The sequence below is a fragment of the Equus asinus genome, chromosome 1, assembly GCF_041296235.1.
Source record: "Equus asinus isolate D_3611 breed Donkey chromosome 1, EquAss-T2T_v2, whole genome shotgun sequence".
NCBI classification, from domain to species: Eukaryota; Metazoa; Chordata; class Mammalia; order Perissodactyla; family Equidae; genus Equus; species Equus asinus.
The window spans coordinates 148326599-148351350 of record NC_091790.1 but is presented as its reverse complement, the minus strand read 5'-3'; the positions used below and the strand labels follow the sequence as shown (position 1 = coordinate 148351350).

The window sequence follows — 24752 nt, the reverse complement described above, 5'->3', positions numbered from 1 at the left end:
TCTTCTGGCTTAGCTACAATTACTAAAGCAATATATACCAGTGTTTCTTGTTTATAACCATAGTATAAGACTGAAAATAATTTGTATATTTTGCTTTAATCATGAAGTAAAAATAATTATTTTCTGATGTCTATGAATTACTCACTACTATTGATATATTCTTCTCCTTCCTTCTCGTTTACTCATCTTACCCCTAGTCATAGTAACTTTATTTCTTTAATTATCATAATCTGTTATAAATGCAACATATTTGGCTTTTTCTTAATTCTGTCCATTACAGAATCCTGCTAAGGTGTTATGTTATCTGGGTCTAATTTTTCCTTCTTCCTTACAACTTGGAAACTGATTTGGAATCTTCTTTTCCTTTACTGACTGATTTTTTTCTTTCTATTACTAGGAACTCCCATGTCTTAAATCTCGCCCAAATCTAGCTTTCTTGCCAAGTTATTCCTTTGGCTTTGTTATTTGTCTTCTGGTTTCTCTTCTTTAGATTAGAAACGTTTTTTTCTCTGATTACCGCTTGCATGAAAGTCACAGATTAGCTCTAACCCAGACTGGAGGACGTCCTGTGTAAACATACTTTGGATTTCCCTGACCAAAGATTTGCTTTCTTGAAGTCGTATGTATCACTTTGGGAAAAGAAGAGAAAATGACATCCTTGGTCACTGATATTGTTTGCAAGAAGTTGAGATGAATTTTAACAAACTTGCAAGAATACTTCTCTATTTTTTTCCCTTAAAACACCTGAAGCAGAAAAACTGATTCGTTTGTAGCTGTAACTGAAGAGTATGGCAGCCTCAAATATTGCATAAACTTATTTGTTTAACTGAAATATTGACCCAAACTAACATAATATTTTATTGTTTTATTAGTCAACAAAAGTAAACTGGAATTAAGAATGCTTACAATAGCATTCGCTATAAAACTATAGATGAGTAAGATTTAACACAATAGTAGTTTTTTGTGATTTTTTCTCTTTGAATATCCTACAAATGTAGAGTCAAATTACTTGTTCTAAGTTGCAAGTACTAATATTTATTGATTAGTCTGTTTTAATTTGGAAATGTCAGTGCTTTACCTGACTCTTCTCAAGACTTAATTATGACCTTTTTTGGAGTTTTATTTTGTTTTTGCTAATGTGGTTATCTTTTTAATTAAATTTTGTAATTGGTTATTGCCAGTGTTTTGGGAGCTACCAAATTTTGTGAATGGGATCTTTAAAAGTATTAAATTTTATAATTGATTATTGCTATTATATAGGAAATGTCACATTATTTTGTGAACTGATCTTGTACCTAACCACTTATCGAACTTTGTTAATAGTTCTTTTATATTTTCTAATGATTATTTTTTATGTTTAAAAAGAGGATAGATTATGTCTTACTTGCCAATATTTGACACTCTTATTTATTTTCTTATCTTGTTACATTGGCTGAGAAACCCAGTGCAATGATATATTTTAGGAGTGATGCCAGTTATCCTTGTGCTTTCTGTAACTTTAAGGGAAGTTCTTAAAGTAATAAAAATGATTCTTTTTTTTTTTTAAATGTGGTCATTCCCAAGAGGAATACTGGTATCTTAGTACTAAATTCACACTCTGTTGTTTCCATTTTCTTTCTTTTTTTTTCTCCTAAAGTCCCAGTACATAGTTGTATATCCTGGTTGTAAGTCCTTCTAGTTCTTCTACGTGGGATGCTGCCTCAGCATGGCTTGATGAGCAGTGTGTAGGTCCATGCCCAGGATCTGAACCGGCAAACTCCGGGTCGCCAAAGCAGACTGTGCTAACTTAACCGCTACACCACCAGACTGGCCCCGAAAATGCTTCTTCTCACCACTTTTCCTTCATTAGTTTTTATTTTCTTAATGAGGATATGTGTTGAGTAGTACAAAATCTGCTTAAAAGTTCCTATTATGTTTTTCCTTTAATTTCATAATGTGTTAAATCAGTCTATTTATGCATTGAAACTAAGCTTGAAATCCTATTATAAACTCTTCTTTTTCACAATGTGTTGTATTTAGAGAAGATTATATGTATATTATCACATCTTTTAGTTAACACAGTGTTCACATTATTATTACTATATACATGTCATTTACTTCTGATAGCTTGTTTCCCTTATAGAATATCCCTTTTCCTTCTAGAACTTCCTGATAACCTAAGGTGGTGTTATTTCTCTAGACCAGGTGCTCACTCGATCTACTTTAGGCTGTGGATAAACATCTTTATTTCCAGTTCTTTAATATAGGTGGAGAATGAGGGATAGGCCAGCCTGTTGACTTTGTAGAATATAGTTAATGAACTCTTAAGATTGGCCTCTGATCTTATTCTGCTCCTAGAATTTGTTTACTCTCTGCTTGAATCAACCCAGAATAGTCTTCAGCAGATTCCTACCTTGTCCATGTTTTGTCCTGTGGTTTTTGTTTCCAGTCTAATCCCGTGTCTTTCTATTTCTCAGAAATTCTCCAAAATTCTTAATCACATCATAGCATTCCCCTTTCTTTTCCAATATCATCATATATGTATGTGTGTGCATGTATGTTCTTCAAGAGTGCTTTTAATCCCACCATCACCACCAATACACCTTTGTAGGGATTTAAAATGAGGACGGCATGTGGTCTTGTGTTCTCAGGCTACCACCTGGATCCAGCTTCTCAATGGTTTATTAACAAGAAATCGTTACAAGAATACAATTTTGTTTTTCTAATGTATTCTTAAGTCATCATCCATTAGACAACCCACTTCATAAAATTAAAAAGTAATTGATTGATTTCTTCTTTAAAGATGTACTTAGAATTTATAACACTTTTTTGAGAGGAGGTCCTCAAAGAGTCCATCATTATAATTCTCATTACTTGTAATCCCATCATTGAAAGCTCATCCTGTCTTGGCTGTTGTCTTTCTCATATTATCTTCAGATTTGTGGTGATTACTCTCTAATTGATTTATTGAGTTTATTCTTGGTAAGCTTTCAAATTATTCTACCGGGTTCCATGAAAGAAATGAGCTGTTTTTAGATGAATTGTATATTACATAGATGGCCCCAGAGTAAATGGCAGAGAATATGCTTGACTATTTTATAACTGGAAAAAAAGAAATTGGTAGCTACTATATTTAAAATAACAAAAACTCTATTTTATGTTTATTCACAGTTTTAAAAGATCATGTTTTAGTTATAGTTTCAAAAAAAAAGGGAACCGGTCTTAGTTTTGTGGCTTCCACTCCCTATTCCTCAATGAAAATAAGAAATTATATTTTAAATGCCATCTCATGTATTCAGTTTTTGAATGGCTCTTGAAAAGAGGTGATTAGCAGTTTAAAATCAAGATGAGTGCCAAGTCAAATTATGTTCCCTTTTTTTGTTTATATTTAGTTAAAATCTTTTGTTCCTCAATTTGTCAAGCTATTTTTCTAAAATGTAGAGAGTTGTAAGTAAAGTAGTTAAAACTCCACAAATTAATAATCCTTTTAAATCCTGAATCCATGAATTTCTACAGAGTTTAATGTGGCACAGTGACTTCTTCTCATGCCTCTTAAACACCACACAGCTTGGCGTACAATCCATATTTTAGAGTTCGTCATCACCATCACATGGCATTTATGGCATGGCCTAGCATGTTGAGAGATCCTCTGCTAGCTATAAAATAGTTATTTTGGGGGCTGGCTCAGTGGCATAGTGGTTAAGTTTACACACTCGGCTTCAGTGGGCTAGGGTTCATGGGTTTGTATCCTGGGCATGGACCTACATGCCACTCATCAAACCATGCTGTGGCAGCATCCCATATACAAAAAGTAGAGGAAGATTGGCACGGGTGTTAACTCAGGGCCAATCTTCCTCACCAAAAAATAAATAAATAAAACTGTTACCTTTAAAAACTGTCTTTGGCGTCTTGTGGCTGATGTGAAAGTGGGTGTTGCTGGACAGAGCTCAGAGTTACTGGAGCTTTTGAATGTTTTTTGACAAACAAGATAGGTCCTCGTGAGTCTAACAGTTTGCCTTTGGGCTTATCTGAAATTTGAGTCCATCGTGGCTCATCTATATTCAATATTCCTCTTCTATAGTTTAAGCTGATTTTTTGCTGTTTTATACACCCTGGAAATTAGCAACATTTCAGACTGCAGGAAATTACAAGTAATTATTTTGTTTTGAAAGGAAGAAGAGTAAGTGCTTAGAAGCTTAGTGTCATTTCTTAGGGCTTTTAAATGTCAAGCATATTAAAATACAGTATTTATCAATTATTTTCACAATCTTCTCATAAGTACTTTTTTAGATTAATAAGCCTATTGTAAGCAACCAAACTAATGTTATGAGATATTGAAAGCTCTTTGTACAGTCTTGTGTTCTCTTAAAATCTCATGTCTAAAATGTGCCTTGTGGAAAACAAGGAATTTTTTACTGTTCAATTACACAAGTCTATTTTGTTTTCTTCTTGAAACATCCATGTTATTGCTTATATATACCACATAATTAGTTAAACGCATAAAGGTAACATGCTATAAAGGAATGTGTAGGAAACTGTTACCTCAGAATGAAAATAATTATTGAAATCAGGACGTTCCTCCAGTATTGATTATCGGGAACGTGAAGAACAAGCCCAAAGGCTTCTTCCATATAACTAGACAAACTTCTCCTACCCTTTTTTTCCTAAGCTTCGCAAGACTTACCATTTTAAAAGATGAGTTATATAATATGTAGAAGAATGCCACTGTAAGCTACAATGTTCATAGGCAAGCTGTGTGAGTGTATGTTTTTGTTTTTGTTTTGTTTTTGTCCTGCAATGAAGAGAACTTATCTTTGAGTAAAGTGCTTAAAACCAAACCAAACAAACCTGAGCAGGCTAGATTTCTTAGTGTGAGTTTTCCTCTCATTTTTCAAGTCATGGAAATAAATACATATTTCATTCTATGAGAGGACTATACTTTTTATAAGAATGATGTATATAATCACTTGTAAGAACTTCTATCACTGAACTCGTTTACTTTTAAATATCTTTTTTTTTTGAGGAAGATTAGCCCTGAGCTAACATCTGCTGCCAACCCTCCTCTTTTTGCTGAGGAAGATTGGCCCTGAGCTAACATCCATGCCCATCTTCCTGTACTTTATATGTGGGACGCCTGCCTCAGCACGGCTTGCCAAGTGGTGCCGTATCCACACCTGGGACCCGAACCGGTGAACCCCAGGCCACTGAAGCAAAACGTGCAAACTTAACCACTGCACCACCGGGCCAGCACCGTAAATATCTTTTAAAATATTCTTATGAAGATTATCATCATTTTTGCTTTCATAATGTAGTGTTAATATTCAGTAGTGTCTCTTGCTGTTTTCACTGGATGTGTGTATAATCCAGATGGACATTTTCTTTCTTGTAATTATTACTCCTCTTTGCTGGTATTTTAATTATTTGTAGGCATCAGGCATTTATTTGTCTTTTAAAGGCCTTCCAATCCCAATCAGAATGAATAAACAATTGAAAGGAAGAAGGATTTTGTAGCTCTTCTTTTCCTTTTGATTGTGTGTGTTCTATATAACACTTAAATTATTCTTTATGAAATTAGCATATCCAGGAAGCTGGAGAGTTATGCTTTAGGCCGAGTGAGTGGAAAACATGTTAGCGTTTCCTTTGTAAGGTTTCCAGAGTGCCACAGGAGATTTCTAATGTGCTGCTTATTTGTGCTCTCCCCAGATCTTTTTCAGTTTATTAAAATGCTGGAGCAATAATTAAAATGTTGCTTAGCCTTTCTTATGCTTTACACCTCACTGAAAACATGTCGGCAGAGAAAGCAAACATTCCTCATTTCTCAATGTAAAACAGAGCCTGCCGGGGATCATGCCAAACTCGACCAACCGTGACCGTCAAATCAATGTATGTTTTGGTTTAAATTTTTGTTTTTGCCTTTGCCTTAGCAACTTGACTCTGGTATTTGTTGTTCCCTATGGCTTATCATTTTATGGTATGACAGTTCCTGAAATGGACAAGGATTCTTGCTTAACTTTGCAGTGGAGATGTGTGACAATATAAACAATAAGAGAAAAGGACGTTTTGACTCAATAAATATTTGCTTTGTATCCCCTAGATCTCTTTTGCAGAACTCCTTTTTTAATTCCTCCGTCAATATTCACTGAAAAATGCTTACTTTCTGCGTTTTGTCTGGATGTTACAAATTCTGGAATCGGTGTTCCAATTTACAAGTTAGAATTTTGGTTATTATTGACCCAAAAGATTTAATTCTCTCATCAGTTTATGTTCATGTCATAAAACATAAATTAACTTGGTAATTTTCTTTTTTTGTAGTTGTGGAGGCAGGATATGCGTACCTTGGAGGTGCGGGTGTATGTTAGACCACACACCACACAGCCTGCTTATTGCTGCTGAGTCACGTAAACGTCTCAAGAGGGATTATATTTTTAAATTTGATATTAAAGTAAGCAAAAAAAAAAATTAATGGATCTAAACTGTAGTCATTTAGAAGCATGTTTTCTTGGATAAGAATGTCCCTAATATTGTTGTTAAGTGCTTGGACTCTATAGATTCTTATTCTGCTGTCATGTCTGGGTTTTTCAGTCATTATTATGTGATTTAGGACAAGTTATTTGACCTCTTGTGGTTTAAGTTTCTAAATAATGGAATTTACCTCATAGGGTGTGTTATATTTTCTTTGCCTTTTTTTTTTCCTAGCAATTTGGTAGACTTTAGTCCTGTTTCATACTACTGCTAATTATTTTTGTTTCATATTCATATTTACTTTTTTCTTTCTTATTAACTTAAAATATATGATGATTTAATATATATTGGCTTGACAGTATAAAATGAGAAATTCTGTATGACTTTCAACCCTATCATTAACTTTTCACATTCTAATGTTTTGTGGTGTACTTTAAATTGTGTATTTTTTTTGTTAAACCTTATCTTTACAGAATAATTAGTATTATTAGTATTAAAGATGTTATTAAAGCGTTGCTTTGCTCCATAACATTAAAAACAATTTTCTATCCTTATCTCTGTATAGCTGATTCATTTTTTTCCTGTAACAAGCTCTAAATACCAATGGATAACACGGTACCATTTTCTTTTTTATGGTCCTCTTATCTCAAGTTCCATAATCTCACACTGCCTTGATTTCTTCCTTTATATACAGCATGGCTGCTCCTCTCAGACTCCGTGCCAGCTTCTTAACTTCTGTTGGATCCCTAAATAATGAAGATTCTTAGGACACTGTCCTGTGTGATCCTCACGAGTTCTCACCCACTCCTGTGGTTTTAAATACCCTTCATTTGCAAATGACTCGTTTCCATGCTCCAGATTCACACATACAACTGCCTACTTGATATTTGGTCCTGGATGTCTCCTTGGCATCTTAGATTTATCCAAAATGCATTTCATAATTTCCAATATCCAAAACCTGCTTCTGGTGAATGAAACTTTATAACTTTTATAGTAGCCCTCTGTCTGTAATGCTTTTTATCTTAAAGTCTATATTTTACTAGTGAATATACTGAATATAGTGAACCAAGCTTTCTTTTAGTTTGTGCATGTCTGGTATATCTTTTTCAATCACTTGCCTCTCAGCCTTTTGTGTCCTGGTGTCTTAGCCGTGGCTATTATAAAAGTCATACAGCTGTGTTTAGTTTTTAACCCAGTTTCTGTGTTTCCACCCGTGACCTTAGTCATTCACATTTATTGAAGTTAGAAAAATATTTGGAACAGTTTCTCTCTCCTTACTTTTTGCTTTCTGTCTGTCCTGCTTTTCTCACATTTTTTTCTTTACTGTTTAACTGAGATTTTTGTTTTGTTGTTTTTCATTGGTGTTTATCTCTATTAGTATTCCTTTTAATTTTTCATCTTGAAATGATTTCAGACTTACAAAAAGTTTCATAAATAGTACAAAGAATTTTTGTACACCCTTGACCCCAAATCCTTAATATTAACATCTTACCTCCTCACAATATCAAAATCAGGGAATTAACCTTGATGCAACATTGTTACTAATCTATAAATCTTATTAAATTTTGTTGATTTTCCCACCGTTATCCTTTTTCTGGTCCAGAATCCAATCCTGAAGCACATGTTGCATTTCGTTTCATCTCTTACTAGTCTCGTTTACTCTTGGACACATCATCAGTCTTTGTCTTTCATGACCTTGTACTTTTGATAAATACTGGCCTCTTATGTGGTATAATGTCTCTCAATTTAAGTTTGATGTCCTCTCATGAATAAATTCAGACTATGCCTTTTTGGCAAGAACACCAGAGAAGTAGTACTGTATTCTTCTCAGTGCATCATATCAGGGGTCACTTGATGTCTATGTGTCTTACTACTGTTGATGTTAATTGTGATATCTTGGTTAAGGTGGTGCCTGCCATGTTTCTTGGCTGAAGATTTATTATTTTCCCTTTATAATTAATAAATATCTTGTGGGGAGATACCTTGAGACTATGTCAATTTCGCAATTTTTATCATAGTTTCATGTACTAATTTTAGTAAGCATTGATGATTCTTGCTGGAAATATTTAAATGGTGTATTAATGGTATATTTAAGAGAGTATTCTTTTAAATATTCTCTATATTTAAATGTTATTTTTATTATTTTCTGGAGACACTGCTTTGTTAAGATTTGTCTACTTATTTTAACGCTGCTTCTTTATTTTGTATGCCTTCCTGCCCTATTAGACCTTCTGAAATTATTTCCCTTCTACCTGAGGTACATCCTTTAGCGCCAGAGTATTTTTAGAAGTACTTTTATGTTTTGTTTTGGATGAAGGACCCCATATTCTATCTTCATTCTTAATAAACAGTGTTTGTGGAGGAGTATAAGCCTTCTAGGTTGATAGTTTTTTTGTTGTTCTTGGGAGTGACTTTTGCTTTCTGTCTTTAGCACTTTGCAAATATGTCATTATGTTCTTGCTACGATTGTTGCTGTGAGAAAGACTGTCACATCAGTCTAATTGTTAGTCTTCTGTGCTTTTAGATTGTCTCTATATTTAGTGTTCCACAGTTTCTTTACAATTTGTCTACTTGTTGAGCATCTTTTTTCTCCACCTTGGAATTCATTTGGTTTCCCTTATGATTGAATTCAAGTCTTCCATAACTTATGGAAATTTTTTAGCAATAATGTCTTTATTATTTTTCCTCATTGTCTTATTCTCCTTTTCTGGGATTCTGATTAAATATATATTAGAAATTCTTATCATATCTGCCAAATCTCTTAATCTCCTATTACATTTTCCATTCCTTATTTTCTCTGATATGAATTCTGAATAATTTCATCAACTGTTTTCAGTTTCAATAATCCTCTTTTCATCTGTGTCTAATCTGTTGTTTGATTTAACCTTTGAGATTTTTTTGTTTAAATTCAGCAATGTTTTTCATTTATAAAAGTTCTATGTCTTCTTTTTCAAATCTGTATGTATTTTAGAGCCTAATTGTGCTCATTTTTGTGATTCCATGTTTATTTATTTAGATAATTTTTACATAGTTTAAAAAATATTTTGTGCCTGAAAATTCTAATACTAGATTTGTTTTCATGCTAAATTGGTTTGTTGTTTTCTTCATAACTTGCTATTATGAATGCATTTATGTGTTTATCTGACTTGCCTGACTACATATTCCATAAGGGAAAAAACCTTTATGTCTGTCTATTCACATCTTAATTTATAGCCTATAACCTGGTATCAGTTAAGTTCTTGAAATAAAGTCATTGAAAGCAGTCACCATTCTTACTGTTTTTCCTCACTTATTTCGTCATAGGATAAGTTTTTAAATATTCCTTTCTTTTCTTTTTAAGAAAGCCTCCACTAATTGGTATGCTTTTGGAGACCTTGCATATCCCGTAGTGTCTCCTTTTTTGTTCTTCTGACAGTTTATAGGGATTCCTAGGTAGCATCTTTTTCCTTAGATCCCATTTTCTGGAGGTACTTAGCATTCCAGAGAGGTTACACATCAGCCCTTCTTATCTAATCAAAATAATCCATATTGTGTGCTGGAGGCTGTTGAATTTTTATCTTTAAATTTGAAGCTATTGTCTGAATATGGCTTCTTTTTGGGGTTCTTTCACTAATTTTTCAATGCACTAAATGATATCTGTCTATCTGCAAGACCCTCATCTTTATTCAAATCAGGGAATTTTCTTATACGTTTTATAATGATTTCTGCGATATCTATTGCGTTTTCTCCTCAGGTTTCCCTTACATAATTTCTTTCTTTAATTAATGCCTTGACTTTTCTCTCTGTTTTCACACCTTTATTCTTTTCTTGAATTCTAGACATTTTCAAGTATGTCTTGTATTTATCTAATTCAGCTTTATAGAGAAAAAGTGGGTTTTACACCACCTCCAATGGTTTTTTATTCAAAATACTTAATATTTAATATCTGCATGAACCCTTTTATCACATAAAATTGTTCCTACTTTGTGCCCACTTCTATGGTTGAATCATCTTCTTGAATCTTCCTGAGAGTGAAAATCAAAAAATATCTAATATGCTGTCTTCATGTAGTAGTGTCATTTCAGAGCGAAATATCTAATTCTGATGATTCCATAAAATTCTTTCCACCTAGAAAATTGTTTCATATATCTGTTGATTTTTTAAACACCTTTTGGGAAGAGGCACCATAGGCAGTCTTCTACCATCTGTGTCTTTCTCCCTTGGAAAGAATGCTTTCTGGTCTCCATTCTTGGAGGGAGCTTTGCCAGGCTAGTTTTTTGCTAGTTGAGAATGATAAAAATTGGCATCAGTCTGGTACGGATAGAAGTCTTTTCTTTTTTTTGTAGATTATAATTCAAAGCCTCCTTCTTAACTCAATGGTACACACTTTTCTATGGAATTTTGAGATTAAGATTTTTGGAAAAATTTAATCAGTTTTCTGCTCCAAGAGAAATTATTAATAGTTTTTCTGATGAAACTTGGTTCATCCTCTCAAGAAGAAACTCTTTTGATTAATCTTACAATCCCTTCTATCATTTCTCATGCATTCTGCGAGCAGAACCCATTGCCCACCAACATGTAGCATGTAGTTTTTCTGTTTATGCTGCCACCCCATCTAAGAGAATGCTTGCCTCATCATCTGGCTTTATCCCCTTGACTTGGGTATATTAGAGTAAATTTATCAATATCCTTTACACTTACTTCCCAGACCAGGCATTCTTTTATGGGAGGGGAGATCATGTAGCACAATTTCTAGCTTTTGACATCTTTTAAGTTTCCAAGTACAGATACAAGTTTTATCTTATCTTTATTTTGGGGAAATTATTTCCATAATGATGTATCCTTTATCTGAAAACTTTGAGGTTTCAAAGATATCTTAATAGTCAATATATAAAGCCAGATTTTTATAGGATGAATTAGCAAATTAATTTATTGAGTAACTACTATGGGTATAGTACTTTATTTGAGGTTAGAATTCAATTCAGGACAGTTGTTTTTAACTATCTACAGTTTAGCTAAGAAAATAAGACCTATACATCTATAAACCTAATACAAATATTAGTAAGGGATTATGAGGCAAACTATGATAATGTAAATTACTGATGTTCAGTAAAGTAGATGATTATATAAAAAGCAGTCATCACAACCAGGTCTCTGAATATTAATTTGAATTAGACAATTATTGGGAAACCATTTTACTGGAGAAGGAATAACAGTGATTATACCAGTATGGCCACAACAGTCATTTCCATGTAGTAAAGGAGTGAGAACTGTGGTTAGGAGGGTTGATTAGTTTGATTGTGGGTGGTCTTGAATGCTAAGATGAAGTTTGTGCTGAAAGTAATGTGGGTTTGATAGCGTGAAAATGGTTGTTCTAGTAGGGGTAGAGCAGTAGCAAGGGCAAAGAGAAGTGGCCAGTTAGAACATACTAGAGGAATCCAGGTACAGGATGGTGTGGATGTAGACTTAGAGTGGTTGGGTATGACTGGTGAGGGATGTCATAGAAAACTAGCAGGGCTTGGTAACTGTTGCATGAGTTGTATAGAATCAAAACATAGTTGCTAATTAAAAAGGACATTGTGTATCAGACTGCTTTTTCAACTTTATTAAGTTAGGGGATTGATATTAAGAATGATGTTGTAAGAAAATAAAGTATGACAGTGTGACAAGTTCCAGATCTAGAAATAATTGACGCAATAATGAAGTGCTTGTTCCTCAGGCTGGACATCTGGTGCTTTTGGCTGCCCATGTTTTACCCCACTGTACTCTGGCTCTGAACACTGCATAGTTTGAGTCTTTTCTATCTTTCTTATCCGTTCCTGTTCAGCAAAGTAGCAGTGTTGCCCCCTGGGGTTTTGTTGACCAATTCTTTTTTCTTAATCCTCATTCCACAAATACTTACTGAGTGCCTACATTATGCGAAGGGCCTTGTGCTAGGTATGGAGAATAAAGGAGATGAAAAGTGCTTTGTGATGACTGTGTTAATAAGTACACCCAATTGCATTTTCACTAGTATTTCATTATCGAGGTTTTCAGGAGAGAGTTGTTTCACTCAAACGAGCTAGAGGCAAATGCTTTTCATTTGGACAGGACTGTTTTGTTTTTCTCAAACTGTATCAGTAGGTCACTGCTTTCTCTGCAGTTTTGGAAATTTACAAACCCCAAACGTTTATTTTCATCTCCACTAGGGGACAGCATGTTACTATTAGATTTTTTTCTTCCATATCAGCAAAATGTACACAGAAAGGAAATTTAGCCTCAAATTATTTTGATATGATATTAAGTATTTTATAAATGTAATAAAATCGTTAAAAGGCTTCTAAAGTCTACAACTTAGGATTTTTGTATATTGTATATGGTATAGATGGATAGATAGATATGTATCTGTAGATATAGATAATACACTTTTATTTAGAGTGTTTGAAAATTTGTGGCATTTGGATAATTTTTGTATGAGTTCACCAAAACAAGGATGGATGGCAGAGGGATATTAATATCAAAATATTAGCAACCTGAATTTCAGAACAGTTTTGTAACTCATGGAAACTGAATTAGGCTTTAGGTATGGAATTTGCTGAGACAAGGTGATGTTTACCCTTCAACAAGGACTGTGCAATCTCCTAAGACATCTAAAGCCTGAATATATATATGCATATATTTTAACTTTATGGTTTTCCTTTTAGCAGACTACATTGTGTTCTTTAGGAATGATGTGTCTGGAGGATGACTATCTCAAAGATTTCCTTTCAAGTTGTCCATAAAAATTTGGACAACAATAACGTCATAACAATAACTTTTCCTGCTATTCTTTGAGACAGTTTTCTACAAAATCCACATAAATTTGATTCTAAAAGCATACCTACCATAAATTTGCTTATGCCTCTTTAATTCAAGTACTGAGAGCTATATAGTACAATGATAGGATTTAATGTTTTAAAGTATACCTTTAAAAAGTTCTTCAAGTTTATGTACACTGGGAATAGTTTTACCAAAAGTTATCCTTTGAGAAAATTGAAAGGGACAGTTAGTAAGTATGGGATTTTGAAGACATGGGCATTACAGAAAATTGACCACTTGTACACACTTGCAAGGTGTAACTTCTCAGTAATTTAATTCTGGAATTGCAGGCTTTACTTATCCAAATTGTGAAGTAAATGGTGGGGAGGAGGGAACAGAAGAGCTGCTGTGAATTATAGAGATGCTGCTGTCACTCCCAATCTTCTGTGAAAATAAAGAAATTTCCTGCTTTCCCAAATTTTGCCAAAGGCTGAGATGTCCCGTGAGAGTTTCTGCATCGAGACTTCATTGTTCTGCTGGAGATGATAGATGTATATAACCATTGTAAGGAAACTGAGCTATCACCAACAAAACCCCACGTGTACAAAAAGACTGAAGTCTAGGATTCCACTGACAAGACTTAGTTACTATGGAGTGAATTTAGAATTATGTGTTTAAAAGATAATGGTAATTAGAACTTTTGTTCTTTTTGCATCTAAACCTAGGATAGTCCATCCTAATCTTTAAATTACAAGGGATAGAGAAATAGCTAAATATGATAAGTTTGTAGATAAAACCTATGGTGAATTCTAATCCTAAATAATTCAGTTTGAGGATATCAGAAGTTAAAGATAGCTATTTTATATTGATATTTTGTCTAATTTTCTTTCTAATATTTAAAAATCCGACTGTTAGGAAACTCTTCAAGAGTACTTGTTAACATACTAAATAAAATTAGGTTAGTAAAAATTTTTTGCTGTTACTTTTAGCTTGACTTCATGATATTTTTCTACTTCTAAGTCAGCAGAAAGCTAAGACCTTGTGAATTATTAATATGATTCTTTCTTGGACCTTTTATTGAAGAATAAAATAGTCAAACAAAAAACGTTTTCTTTGTGCAGATTTTGAAGATTTTTATGGAGATAAATGTTCCCTGGAAATTTGGACAATGTGTTCTGTATTGAATTTATGTGATAAGTCAAATTTAGTTCCCTGAATTTAAGGTCTTGAAACTAAATTTTTTTTTGTTTTGGTAGGGAAGATTCATTCTGAGCTGACATCTTTTGCCAATCTTCCTCTTCTTTTGCTTGCGGAAGATTAGCCCTGAGCCAACATCTGTTCCAACCTTACTCCACTTTGCATGTGGGTCACCACCACAGCATGGCTCGATGAGTGGTATAGGTCTGTGCCTGGGATCTGAACCTGGAAACCTGGGCTGCCTTAGTGGAGTGTGCCAAACTTAACCACTGTGCCATGGGGCCAGCCCCTAAATTTTTAAATAACTTACTTTTTGTTAGTGGATTAAATTGTATTCATTATGGAAATTTTGAAAATATAGCAAAATACAGAGAAGAAATAAAAATAGCCATAAATCCATCATCCCAAAATAACAATTGTTAACATTTTGGTATTTTCCCTCCCAGGATTTTAAGAAATCTGACTACTATATTCTTTTTTTCTTTTTGACTGGTTTCTATTTTATAATATAGTTATAATCAGGAAGGAGAGTGAATGCTGTATTTTTCAGCCAAAAGTTATGTTTTTATTGTTTTATGACTGGATAGAGTTGTGATTTTTACGATTTTTCTCACAATTGACATTTTTATGAAGTTAACAGGGTGATAAAACAAGTAATTATAACAATAATTTAGACAGAGAAAATGCAGACTTTAATACTTCTTATGTCATTAAATTTCCCCTTCTTTTTCAGTAACCAACAAATGTATAATTTTGATTTTGTGTGTGGGTGTGTAAACATTGAGTCCCATGTTTATAGTTTATGTTCTTTATGGCTGGTGAGTAGAAATCAAGGTAAATTTGAAGCCTGTAAATTGCTAGAGTTACAGATAGTGAATAAACTGCTGATAAGTACAATTTCAGTGATATTTTCTTTATTTTTTATTGTGAGAATTTGAGTACCCACTTTTTTTGCAATACCTTTATTAAGGTCTAGCTTATCACATTGGTATGTCACAATAAAAATTAGTCATGATTTCTTGTTCCTAAAGTATTTCTTGTCCATTCTTGACTCTGAAATTTTTACCTCCTCCTTTTCTCATCTCTTGGTTACACCTCCTTCAGGAATCATTCCAGCATTATGTGATCTTATCATGCTCCGAATTTCCTCATCCTTTAATGCCCAGCTATAGCAATATTACCTACAGACTAGTCTTTTGCATAGTTATGTATGTTATTATATTGCCTTACTTTCCTAGGTTTGAGGTTGAAATTTTTTTATGTTTATTTGTTTCATAGAGTAAATATTCCCAGATGACATGGCTGCTGAGATAACCCATATGCCATTTTCTAAATGTTGCAAACAGGATTCTTGGTGGTGGTGGTGGGGTATAGCTGTAGATAAGGACAGAATAGGGAAATGGAATACTAATATGATCATAAAGTATTATATCATATAGTATTATAGTAATAATTCAATTTTTCTCTCTGTGCTTCAGTTTGGATATTTTTTTTTTACTTGTCCTCAGGATCACTAATATCTTCTGCTCTGCTTATCTTGTATCACAGCAGTCTAATTCTTAATTTCAAGTATTATATTTTATAATTATAAAATATCCTTTTCATAGATCCCAATTCTATGTTGAAAATTTTCATTTTCTTCATCAATGTTTCCATCTCTTCCTCTGTTTTTTAAATATATTAATCATAGTTATTTTGAAATCTTTGCATGCTAATTCAATATATGGATCATTTCTGGATCTGCTTAAATTGATTATCTTTTTTGCTCCTTTATGAGTTATTTTTTCTGCTGCTTTGCTTTCTGCTTCTTTACTCATCTAGTAATAGTTTATTATATGCCATACTTAGTTGCAAAATGTGATAAAAGCTGTAGCTTATTTTAGTTTCCTCCAAAGAATATTGAAATTTGTTCTGGCAAGCATTTGTATTACTGGGTGATCAACTTGATCTGGAGGTTGTTGAAACTTTGTTAGGGCAGGTCCAATTCAGTTTTGCCTTTATTCCCAGGCTGTAGGTGCAGCCTTTCAGAGATCTCAACTGGAAGCCATGGGTGGTCAGTAATTTATCCTCTTTCTACCTGGACTCCCATCTAAACTCCTTCTTGTCAGCACAGTGCAGGCTCGGAAATCTCTGCTCAGCTCTCCAGCTTCCCTGCAGTTATTCTCTGCCAGGAACCTATTGCATCTCCTCCTGTGCAAGCACTTTAGGACTTGGCCAAGGAATGAAGGGGAATTTTTAGCAGATTTTTAGTATTTCTTTGCAACTTCCCTCTCTCAGGTACCATGCTTGCACAAATCCAAGCTGCCTTGACAACTCTAAATTGTAAACTGTATCTTTTCTACCCAGAGAGACTGTCATTCTCTACTTGAGCTCTATTTCTCTTCTTTATAGTTTGAAAAAAATTCTCTCAATAAGACAGCTGAAGTGAATGTTAGTTAATGGGCTCTACTTTCAAGGATTGTAGACGTGCTTTGGTTACCATCTGAGGCCTGCAAACAATATTTTTACATACAGTTGTCCAGATTTAATGTTATGTATTGTGAGCTGGTGATATCAGCTACTCTGTCATGGCTAAAGTCAGTACACTCTGTAAAAATAATAATTCTAACAGCTCTTTTTTTTTTTTGAGGAAGATTAGCTCTGAGCTAACTACTGCCAATCCTCCTCTTTTTGCTGAGGAAGAATGGCCCTGAGCTAACATCCATGCCCATCTTCCTCTACTTTATACGTGGGATGCCTACCACAGCGTGGCTTTTTGCCAAGCGGTGCCACATCCGCACCCGGGATCCGAACCAGTGAACCCGGGCCACCAAGAAGCGGAATGTGCGAACTTAACTGCTGCATCACCGGGCTGGCCCATCTAACAGCTATTATTATTGAATATTTACTAGGTAGCAGTGATTTACGTGTCTTATCTGATTCAGTCCCTACAAAAAAATTATAAGGCAGATAATATTATTGCCCCAGTTTTAGATGAAAAAACTAAGAACTATAAAACTTCAATAATTTGCTCAAAGATTACTTGAAAATTATCAAAGCCAGTATATGAATGCCAGCAACCTGACTCTAGAGCCTGTGCCCTTATGAAATGCATAATTTAATAAAGGAATATTGTATGTTATCAAGAAATATGCAAATGGGCTAGTGCACACAAATAAATTACCTTTGTAACTCAGGCTTTGTAATTATGGCACAGAAACATTTTTAAAATCAAGACAAATATGTTTAAGTTAAATACATGCTTACTTTCTTGAAAAAATAATACACTTTAATTTTTAGATTTACAGAAAAATTGAGAAGATAGTACAGAGTTCCTATATACCCTGCATCCAGATTCCCCTATTATTAACAACTGAAGTCCATTGTTTATTCAGATTTCCTTAGTTTTACCTAATGTATTTTTTGTTCCAGGACACTGTATTACTTTTAGTTGTCATGTCTCCTTAGGCTCCTCTTGGTTGTGACAGTTTCTCCCACTTCCCTTGTTTCTGATGAACTTGACAGTTTTGAGGAGTTCTGGTCAGATGTATTGTAGGATTCCATCTATTGGAATTCGTCTCATGTTTTTCTCATGATTAGAGACTAGGGTAATGGGTTTTCTAGAGGTAGACTACAGCAGTAAATGCCATTTTCTTTCTCCTTTTTTTACTTGAGGAAGATTGGCCCTGAGTTAACATCTGTTGCCAGTCTTCCTCTTTTTTTGCTTGAGTAAGATTGGCCCTGAGCTAACATCTGTGCCAGTCTTCCTCTATTTTGTACATGGGTCACTGCCACAGCATGGCTGATGAGTGGTGTAAATCCACACCCAGGATCTGAACCTGCAAACCTGAACTGCAGAAGCAGAGTCTGCTTAAGTTAACCATTACACCATGGGGCCGGCCCACAGTAAATGCCATTTTCATCACATCATGTCAAGAGCGCTTACTGTCAACATGATTTTTCAGTGTTCATGTTGACCTTGCTTACTTAGTTTTAACATTAAACATTTTTATTATACAATATTTGGGACACACAAAGGAATGTATGTATGTACATATATGTAAATATGTGTGAATGATAATAAAATGACCACCTGTAATGCCCCTTCCCTCCCCATCCTCCTCAAGGATTAAAAACACTATTTTGCATGTCCACTAGCAGCAAGAAATACTTTTTAAAGATCTATTCGAGTTTGCTTTTTTTTACCCATATTATCAATAGTTTTGTAGAGTTAAGGAATTTTGAGATGTTTAGAATCAATAAATTGTTTGAATATGTGATCTTTGTATATACTAGAAGTTTTCTGAGTATATGTATGTCTCACTGTCTTGTTTAATCATTTTTGAGATTTCCATATTTTTCAGGGATAAATCAATTGATTGAGCTCAGGCAGAAAGGGAAAACAAATATTCAGTGGAATAATACAAGTTCTTCTTACTGAATTCTAATCTTTCCAAATGATGCCTATAAAAAATTGCAGAAGTAAATTAATCCTTAAAAGAACATTCTTACTTAAATTCCTGATTATCTAAAGATGTGTAAGTTATGGAGCTATCAAAATGAGCATAGATGATTTATTCTAAGATATAGAAATGTTATTTTTCTAGCATTAGGATCTTAAACAGATATTTTCCCTTTCATTTCTTCCTTTGTTACTGTGCTGCTTTCATTATAAGTGTTAACTTGTTTCAAAGAGGCTCTACAAAGAGCCTTTTTCTGTTTATTTTTGAGGGGGAAACCTTAATTATCATCATCTGTTGTATGTCTCAATTTCATAAATGAAACTGGGGAGTAGATTTGTATTATAAACCCTGCGACATTGTAATTAATTAATCGTTAAGAGGGACAAATATCTATTGTTGGTTTGTATTGTGTTCAGCTTTAGAAGATCTATTTCTTTGTTTATGAATGATGTGTCATGGATGATGTCTACTCCCTTATAAGTGAATCACATTTAAGCCCAAACATATTTCTCTTTAGAATAATTTGTATATGTGATTTAAGTCTTACGATATTATGGAAACCAGTACAGCATCTGAAACCCAGTATTGAAGTATCATCAAAACCCACTTGCAGTGAGCAAAGTAGCCACCATTCAGGTGGCCACCATTCAGATCCTTGTGCATCTTCCTCAGCTCCAGCCCTTAGAACACAATCAGGGAAACTGATGGAAAAAAGGAGCTTAAGCCCAGACGGTCTCTCACCACCATCCTCATAGAGAAACCCAAGGCCTGAGCTAGTGGAAGTGTGGTGGTAGTGGAATGCCTTGATTATTTTCTTCTTGGGACTATTGCCAGGAGTCTGTCTAAATATGCAAATAGAAGTAAACAAAGTAACCAAATAGTGGTCATTTTAACAGATGAGTTAAACTGAAAAGGTGATGATATCTCTACCATAGTCAGAGTCTCCTTTGCTTTGAATGTGTTGTAATTTATGGAGTGCTACCATGTGTTAGGCATTGAAATAAGTGTTCCATATTCAAAGATAAAATGAAAAATTCTGTACATCAAGAAACATCATCTGGTGGAATAGACGGTCAACTGAAAAGACTATTAGAATTCAGTGTGCTAGAGGAATTCACAGCTGTGGAAACAGATTCACCTCACCCAAACTGGGCTGGAGGATAGGATTCAAGAGTAGATTTCAAGAGTCGCCGATGTCTGGGTTGAACCACAAAGAGTAACTAGGATCAGCTAAGCTAGGAAGGGAGTGGGAAAGCTTTTCTGGCAAAGGGATTAGCTGGCGCAAGGGGATGAAAGCTTAGAAAAATGGCTTGTTTGTGCAATCTTAAATAGTTTCATGTGGCTTAGAGAATTGAGTGATTTTAAGGGAATGGCAAGAAGAGGCTGGAAGGATAAAAGACTCTTTTCATTACCAGGTAAAGGGTTCAGACTTGATCCTGAAGGTTAAAGGTAGTCTTGAAAGGATTTTAGGCAGGATAGTGAAATGATCAGGTCTATATTTTAAAATAAATATTTTAACTGCTGTGTGGGAAATAGGGTAGAACAGGACAAGACTTCAGAGAGACTGTTTATGTATTGTTCAAGTAATTCAGGACAGGGGTGTTATGCTGGCAATGGCAGTTTGAGTGGAGCATATGGATTCAGGAAATCTTAAGGATGTAGAAGCAATAAGTCCTAGTGATATATTGAATGTTGGGATAAGACAGTAAGGATGATGCCAGACTTTAGAGACTGCTTATCAGATCCCTGTTTTTGAACACAGCACAATTCATAAGACAGAGACCTTAAAGATATTAGCTCTATTTCCACTTTCTTTTTCTCTTCCCAGTACCATCCCCTCATGCCTTCAAGAAGCCCAAATAATTAGAATAAACATATTTTCATAGGCAATATGATTTCAAACGCAAAACTACATTTTAGCAACTTGTGAGATAACTCATTTCACCACTTCGCCTGATCCTCACTTCACAAACAGCAAGCAGTTTTTTTCTTTCCCACACCAGTACTCACAGTTTATAACAAAGTCTGTTGTTGGAGAACATTCAGAAACAAGATGACGAAAAGACTTGCATCATCAATGAAATATTCACACTTTAGTGAAGAGCCAAAGTTGGTCAGGTAGTGGATTAGGGGAGAATGATCTTTTATTTTATGTTGTTAACATTTGAAATTGTCAGTGTTTTTCTTGGTATCTTCAGCAAATATTTTTTGTCTATAATGAAAAGTGCTTGCAAAAGCATTCATTCTTTATTTGGGGGACCAAGTCCATGCCAGTGGCTATGGTCTGAGTTCTATAGAATGCTGAGGCCAGAGAGCAGCGGGCCTTGAAAAGTGGCTCCTTGAGCTCATAGAAACAGAGTAGGATGGTGGTTGCTGGGGTCTGAGGGGTGGAGGAAATGGGGAGATGGTGGTCAAAAGGTACCAACTTCCAGTTGTATGTTGAATAAGTTCTGGGAATTTAATGTACAGCATCATGATTATAGTTAACATTATTGTATTGCATACTTGAAAGTTGCTAAATGAGGAGATCTTAAATGTTCTCACTAACCCCCATTCCCACAATTGTAATTATATGAGGTGATGGATGTGATAACTTACCTTATTGTAGTAATCATTTCACAGTATACATGTATATCATATCATTGCATTGTACACCTTAAACTTACACAATGTTATATGTCAATTATATCTCTATAAAACTGGGGGGAAAAAGTTAAAAATAAAGAAATTTTTAAAAAATAAAAGTAACTTCTTATTAAATTTAATGTGTGACATCTTTCTAAAATAATTGTTGCTTTATCTTTCCTTTTCAGGATGAGCAGAAGCTACAGGAAAGTTTAAGGCAAGGTGCCACTATTATTGCCACCTTAATCAAAGAAAGAAGTTTTGGACTTGTTGGTCAGCTACTGGTAGCATGAAGAACATGGAGAAAATTACCTCCTGGGTTTTTAGAAACATTTACCTATGTATCTCTTTTGTGCTTCCCTCCCTATTGTATGTGCTTGACTGTTTAAGTTGTTTTTTATGTGTTATAATTTATAGGATATGATGCTTGGGTTATAAAAGTGGATCAATGTTTATATCTGTGAAATAAAAATTTACTTTTGTGCATGTCAGATATAAATTGCCTGAATCAGAATAGATAAGTGGAAAACAGTAGCCTTCACATATCTTTTCACAAAGGCATGAAAGATCAAATAGAAATGATAATGGGTGAGCTAATCCTCCAAAGAATGAGAATTTAGAAAACTTCAACGATTCTCTCTTCATTAATTAGTAAATAAATCACACTATAATGATACGAATAGAGAAAATTCAGAATCTTAATTCTAAAATTGTCCTCTCTTGATGTGATATTTTCACATATGTTCTAATTTTTCACACCTTAAAAAAAAAAAGAGGAGATAACAGGGCACCCTGCTGCAAATGTCATCACCGTTGGCCTCACATTGCTCTAGATCCCTAAAGGAGATGTCATTTCCTCCTTCTTTTTACTGTTTTAAAATTGTATGTTTTCCTTGGTTGATGAAATATAAAATTTTGACTTATTTTAAAAGGTCTCTGATTTTCCTGAATAAATTTAAAAGACTGGAAAGCTTCATAGAAGTGAATTTATTTTGGTCAATCTCGCGTCTTATTCTACAAGGCAGGGGTCATTGCACTTTCAAGAATTAAGTAAATTATTCTTTTGATACAGATACTGCTGTGTTTTTAAATCAAGTTCTTATTCTTTCAAATTTCCACTGGTGTATGCATCTTAAATATTGATGATTTTCCATTATATTACATTTTACAAGTATGTACATCCAGTCATTAGAGATGCCTTTTATTCTATATATACATTGACCTTATAAAAACACATTTGATCAGATTATTCCAGGGCTTAGGCTGCATGTGGAAACTATAAAAGTTGCATGAAATATTTTCAGATAAAGGTAGACTATGAAATATCTACCTTGTGCAATTTCTTCTTAATGTGCTAGATGACTTTCCCTATATTTCTCAAGTATTTATATTAGTAGAAGAGTTTATATTTTACATTTAGGTAATAGTGAGTAGAATATCATGGACATGGAGTAATTATTGCAGTTCATTCTCTTGAATGAAATGTTGTTTGATTGTAGGCTTGGATCTAAATTCCTGGGCTTGCTACTTTTTTTCTCTCTCTAGGGATGTTAAGAATATAAAATAAATCGTTTAATTCAAAATCTTGAGGATGAAAATATATGGACAATGTGTAGATTTTGGTTAGAACGTTTATGTCATTGTTAAGGCAAGTTGGCTGTGTTGTGAAAGATCCACATAGTGCCCCGTTGAACTCTTCAGGTGAAAACGTTTTAAGAATTTGAAGTGCTCATAAAGGTAAAAGGGGAAATGTTATCAAGGTTTTAAAGAGAAGATAAGTGCCTTTAAGTACACGGTAGGAAACTGGGCATATCTATGACACAGCAAAATCACTATCTATTGAGTGCTGGCTGAGTTACCGTAGATTTCAACTTGATAAGGGAATGTTATACAAGACAAGAATTTATCTTGGAGCAATTAGTATGACTTTACCCTAGGCAATTAGAAGCATTTAGTGTAATAAGGTTTAGTTAATAAAATATTAAATTGTGAAATGATCATCATCATAATAGCATTTGATTTTTTTCTTTATGGTCTACAAAGTGATTCACAGCATTGAAAATAATTTAAAGAAATTTCCCCACATCCTTCACTATTTAGATGGGAATTGAGGCTCAGGGACCTTAACTACCTTGCCACCGAAAGCCATGTGGCTGCCTAGTAAAAAAAGGCAGGGCTTAAACTCAGGACAACTGATAATAAGTTTTAAGCTCATCTTCCTGTATAACAATGCTTGCTGGCAAAGGACATCCAGCAGAGAGGCTGTGGGAAATGAGCCAGAGGCTCCAAATGACACTGGGGGAACGGACAACGAGGCACAGCTCAGTCAACTGACCAGGAAGTCCTTGAAATTTTTAGCTTTCCCATCATCTTTCCAACATACAGAAATTGTAGCTAGGGGTGAGGGGAATGGAGAGAACTATTGGCCAAGAGAGAAAGATAAATTGTTTTTGCTATTTGTTAAGAAGAGATTCAGAGGCAAGTTTATAGTTACATTTTCATCACCACTTCTGTAAACTGAATTACCATCATGGGAACTGTCTATTTTCACTTTATTTTCCAAAATCTCTTAAAAAATAATAGCGGTTTTGCCTCAGAGTTGCTGAAATTGCTTTGTACCTGTGGAAAATTTTGTGGAAAGACTTTTCTTTCTAAATGTGTGCTATTTAATTAAATGTAATTTAAAGTTAGCCTTTTTAGGAATTTAACACAGTGTGACCAATGATTTGATTAGTGACATATCGGTAAGAGGTAGTATTTTTTTTTCATAAAAGTGCTCAATTTAAGAGATGATTTGTAAACACATTCATCTAGAGATAAGAGTCAGACCTCTATATTCCACCCAGAGCTGTTCTTACTGTGGTCACTGTAAGCATTTTGCATTGGTTTAACAGGAAAACTCTTCCCATGCCAGTTTATTATAACTATCAAATATTACTTCATATATAAAAATGCAATATTCATTTTATAAAAATAAAGTTGCCATAGAACAATTTCTTATATTAAATCTGTGAATTTAACTTCCTTTTAATGTTGAAACTATGTCAAGGAAGCATAAATCATAATATTTAAATTAAAATGTTAAGAAAGCCATTTGGAAAAAGAAAGATTGAAGTTATTTTAAAAGTTTAATTCAAGAATAAGCAGAATAAATGAAAAATACCTATTGTTTAATTATTAATATGGTTTAAAGTAAGTGGACTGGAAGTGGCTGTGTAAGTGGTGTTTGGCATTGTGACCTTCATCCATGTTCTTGTACATTTTTAGTTTCCAAATTGTGAAAATGTATAA

General features: G+C 34.1%; 1 protein-coding gene across 10 annotated transcripts in view; it reads left to right on the top strand.

Annotated features, from left to right (window-relative positions):
• CRPPA (CDP-L-ribitol pyrophosphorylase A) overlaps positions 1 to 23455 on the top strand; it is a 282457-nt gene extending 259002 nt beyond the window's left edge. For 3 of the 10 annotated variants that reach the window (XR_011503279.1, XM_070509410.1, XM_044766520.2), the window contains one exon: positions 21650 to 23455. Coding sequence is in view for 4 of the 10 variants with exons in the window: in XM_070509410.1 (XP_070365511.1) it covers positions 21650 to 21754 (105 nt within the window). In the remaining 6 variants the exon portion in view is untranslated. Of the gene's footprint in view, positions 1 to 5682; positions 5863 to 6291; positions 6422 to 21649 lie in introns of all 10 variants that reach the window. The other 7 variants (XM_070509406.1, XM_044766513.2, XM_070509448.1 and 4 more) reach the window with 4 other exon arrangements.
• The last annotated feature ends 1297 nt before the right edge of the window (positions 23456 to 24752 follow it).